Source organism: Pseudophryne corroboree, chromosome 4 (genome assembly GCF_028390025.1).
Source record: "Pseudophryne corroboree isolate aPseCor3 chromosome 4, aPseCor3.hap2, whole genome shotgun sequence".
Taxonomy (NCBI): domain Eukaryota; kingdom Metazoa; phylum Chordata; class Amphibia; order Anura; family Myobatrachidae; genus Pseudophryne; species Pseudophryne corroboree.
This window is the reverse complement of record NC_086447.1, coordinates 48,031,198-48,034,451: the sequence shown is the minus strand read 5'-3', so window position 1 is coordinate 48,034,451 and position 3,254 is coordinate 48,031,198. Positions and strand designations below refer to the sequence as shown.

At 42.0% G+C, this 3,254-nt stretch overlaps 1 protein-coding gene across 1 annotated transcript; it reads right to left on the bottom strand.

The window, feature by feature from the left end:
* Window positions 1-2,070: 2,070 nt before the first annotated feature.
* LOC134910826 (taste receptor type 2 member 40-like) lies at window positions 2,071-3,018 on the bottom strand. The gene has a single exon (XM_063919209.1). It carries the CDS (start codon window positions 3,016-3,018, stop codon window positions 2,071-2,073), a length of 948 nt encoding a protein of 315 aa, XP_063775279.1.
* Window positions 3,019-3,254: the final 236 nt, after the last annotated feature.

The window sequence follows — 3,254 nt, the reverse complement described above, 5'->3', positions numbered from 1 at the left end:
CGCTCAGGAAGGGTGAAAATGAACAACGTTGTTCATTTTATCGGCAAGTGTGTATGGACCTTTAGAGACAGTCACACAATAGAATATAAAGAGCAATTTAGTTACCAAGAGGCTGCTAAGAAAAAAACATAAACACAAAAAAACCAAACAATTATCCACAATATTAGAGACCTGGTAATGCATTTTACTGTCCCAACCAGTGGCGTCACTAGGGGGGTGCCGGCAGGACTCGGATCCTGTCACTGTAAAAGAGTTGGCACAGCAGACACATGGGGGTATATTGACTAAATTGCAGGTTTTAGAAGTAGAAATGTAGCATAGCAACGCCCCTGGTCCCAATACATAAAAGTACATGCAAAGCAGATCCGTCATCCTTACCTGAAAGTCCTTCTCAGCTGATCCAGTAAATACTAAACAAAGATTTGGTGTCGGATATCAAGTGGCTCCGAGTGTTTACTGTTGTAAATTTATATAGCCCTAAATCCTGTATATTTTACATGGAATATGCGCCCTCCTTACATTGGTGAATTTACCATGCAAATCGTATATGAGTCACTATTTCCTATGTACTTTGCATGGAATTGTGTTGCCCATTGATTGATCTGACGATGAAACCATTAGCAACACAAGTCACTTGCTGATATAGTTGTTTTAATTTTTGTTTTAAAATGCTGGATTCCCAAACAGATCCATATTGTACAGACATAACAGGACAAACAGACATAAAGGACAAGGTTCTCAACGTTTCAATCATACCTGCTACTGACTCTTGTATACACATTCCTCCTCCATTTCCTGGGGCTGATGTAAAGTTGTGGCTGTAGGGGTGTAAGTGGGTAGTAACAGAAGTTCCTATGTAAAGAAACTTTAGCAAGGAATGGAATTATGGGCAATGCAGTGTTGCACCAGGTATAAGGTTTATGCAAGTGCACGCAGATAACGATGACGGCAATGAAACCAAGAGCGGTCGCATACTGGTGAATACCCAGATTTATATCAGAATTATGGTCATGCGTCCCATGAAATTCCATCATGGGAAGCATTTGTGGGCTGATGTACCAAGCAGTGAAAAGACTGGAGAAGTGGGCCAGTGGCGAAGTTGTCCATGGCAACCAATCAGCATTAAGGTAGCATTTATCACGCGCATAAAATTATTGGTAGTAGCTGATTGGCTACAATGGACAAATTCTCCACTGTCCACTTCTCTACCATTTTCACTGCTTCATACATCAACCCCTTGGTCTGAAGAAGGAAATGAGCTATAATGCAGACCTCTTTTTCCTCTCCAGATCTACTATGACACAGCTTAGGCTCCTGGGCTGGGGCCAGGAACTTTGAAGTTGGCGACGAAAATACACACCAGAACATTACAGCATGCACAGCGCCGAATATACTAACTTCCATCTGTATCACACAACAACAACAACAACAACAACAACAACAACAACAACAACAACAACAACACATGTATGAATTCTGCCTTTTTATATAATGAGTTTCCATCGTAGACTATACAGCACCAACCAATTTAAAGACTATTTCACATTAATATACATTGTCAGAAAAAGTTTTAGTACATTCCCGTTTTTCTTCTTCTAGTTCTTCTAGAAATTTACGCAGTTTAATGTGTCAGTTTGTCTCTGAAATAAAAACACAGAACAAATAAACAATCGTCGATAAAAAATAAGTCATAAAATAATTTTGTAATCTCAAAATTTAATCTCAAATTGGGTACACGCGTACTCGGTCAGCGACTGATTGGGGTGAACACTCCCGATCAGCCTTGCTATGTGCTCCCCGGTGTGACCTGCTCGGAACTCCGTACACGCATACTGTATACGTTTCTGACATGAATCGTATGTGTGTATGGGCTTCTATGGGATCGAATGGTCAAACCTTTTAAAATCAAAAATACACAGAAGATTCGACCACCCGATCCCGTCCCTTTAAAAAAAGTCTGACTTTGGCCTGCATCACGCATGGCCGCGAACTTGGACTTCATCACATCCCTGCCAATGTGACTGATTAGAAGGTATTGCAGCTTGTAGATATTGTCTATCATGTCAATTATCATTGCTCTGTAAATGATTTCCCTAGAAAACGTTTCCACAATCTCTTGGGCGCGATCACAGACAGTAAATGTAGAAATGCCAGTTTTAGCTTGCTGTTGGTATAGATCAGTACCGCTGAGTGCAGAAAGGGGTATGACGAATTTAAAATGGATACAAAAGCAATCCAAGGGCTCCCAACGGGCAGCAATCCAGATGAGATAAGATTCATGCACACAAAATAAATAATGCAGAGACAGAAGAAGACCATCAGACTTTTTACAACACCCAAGAGAGCGTTCAGGTTTGGGCTTCGAAAGCTGTCCGCGCCGCTTCTCATTTGCTTGATATGGCTCCAGAGAGAGTGGATTAACAGCAAGACTGCGATGATAAATATAGCGAAAGGCACTGAGGAACCAACCGCATAGGCAAGGGACATGTTGGACTGGATTTTATCCGCGTCAGTATTCTCAGTAGAGTTTTGGGCAGTTGAGTTTCTGAAGTATAAGGTATAAAAACTCTCGGCGAATGGGAGGCTTGAAGCCAGAGAGACTAGTAAGCAAGACAGAACCAACCACGGAACCATTCTGGAGATCCTGGGCTTCAAAAAGACAAAGATGCCAAAGTTATAATTTGTGATTTTCACGCAGTAGAACACAGAGAGGAGAGTGGCGCTCCATAGGCTGGTGAAACTCAAGAACATTCTCACAACCAGGAAAAGCTCTATAAAATATGACGGGGAATTTATGTCCAGAGAAAATGAGCGGCAGAAGTTGTTCAATGTGATAGCGCACTGCAGGAAAAATCTGCAGACGCACAGACAGGTCTCAATCTTGTCACTGCCTGGCAAGCGCCTGGTTTGCCTCCATTCCAAGCAGTGTGTTAGCACGATAAACGCATTTAGAGAAGTCCCCAGGAGACATTCCACTGACAGCACTGAGAGGAAGGTTATATGCAGAGGATCCGCCATCTCTCTTCCAAACTACAAACTATCAGATCGCTCTCCAACCGGGAACTGAACATAAATGTGGCCAACACTGGAGAGAGGTACGGGCTGTGTGAGACGTCTCCCACCGAACATATTCACAAAGCTTAAATTATTTTACATTAGCTAAGCACGTTATGACAACAATGCAAATCTGTCAACCAGTGGTTTGCATAAGTTGCTGTAGATGGAACAGCTAAACCTTATTTAAACCAGATCCA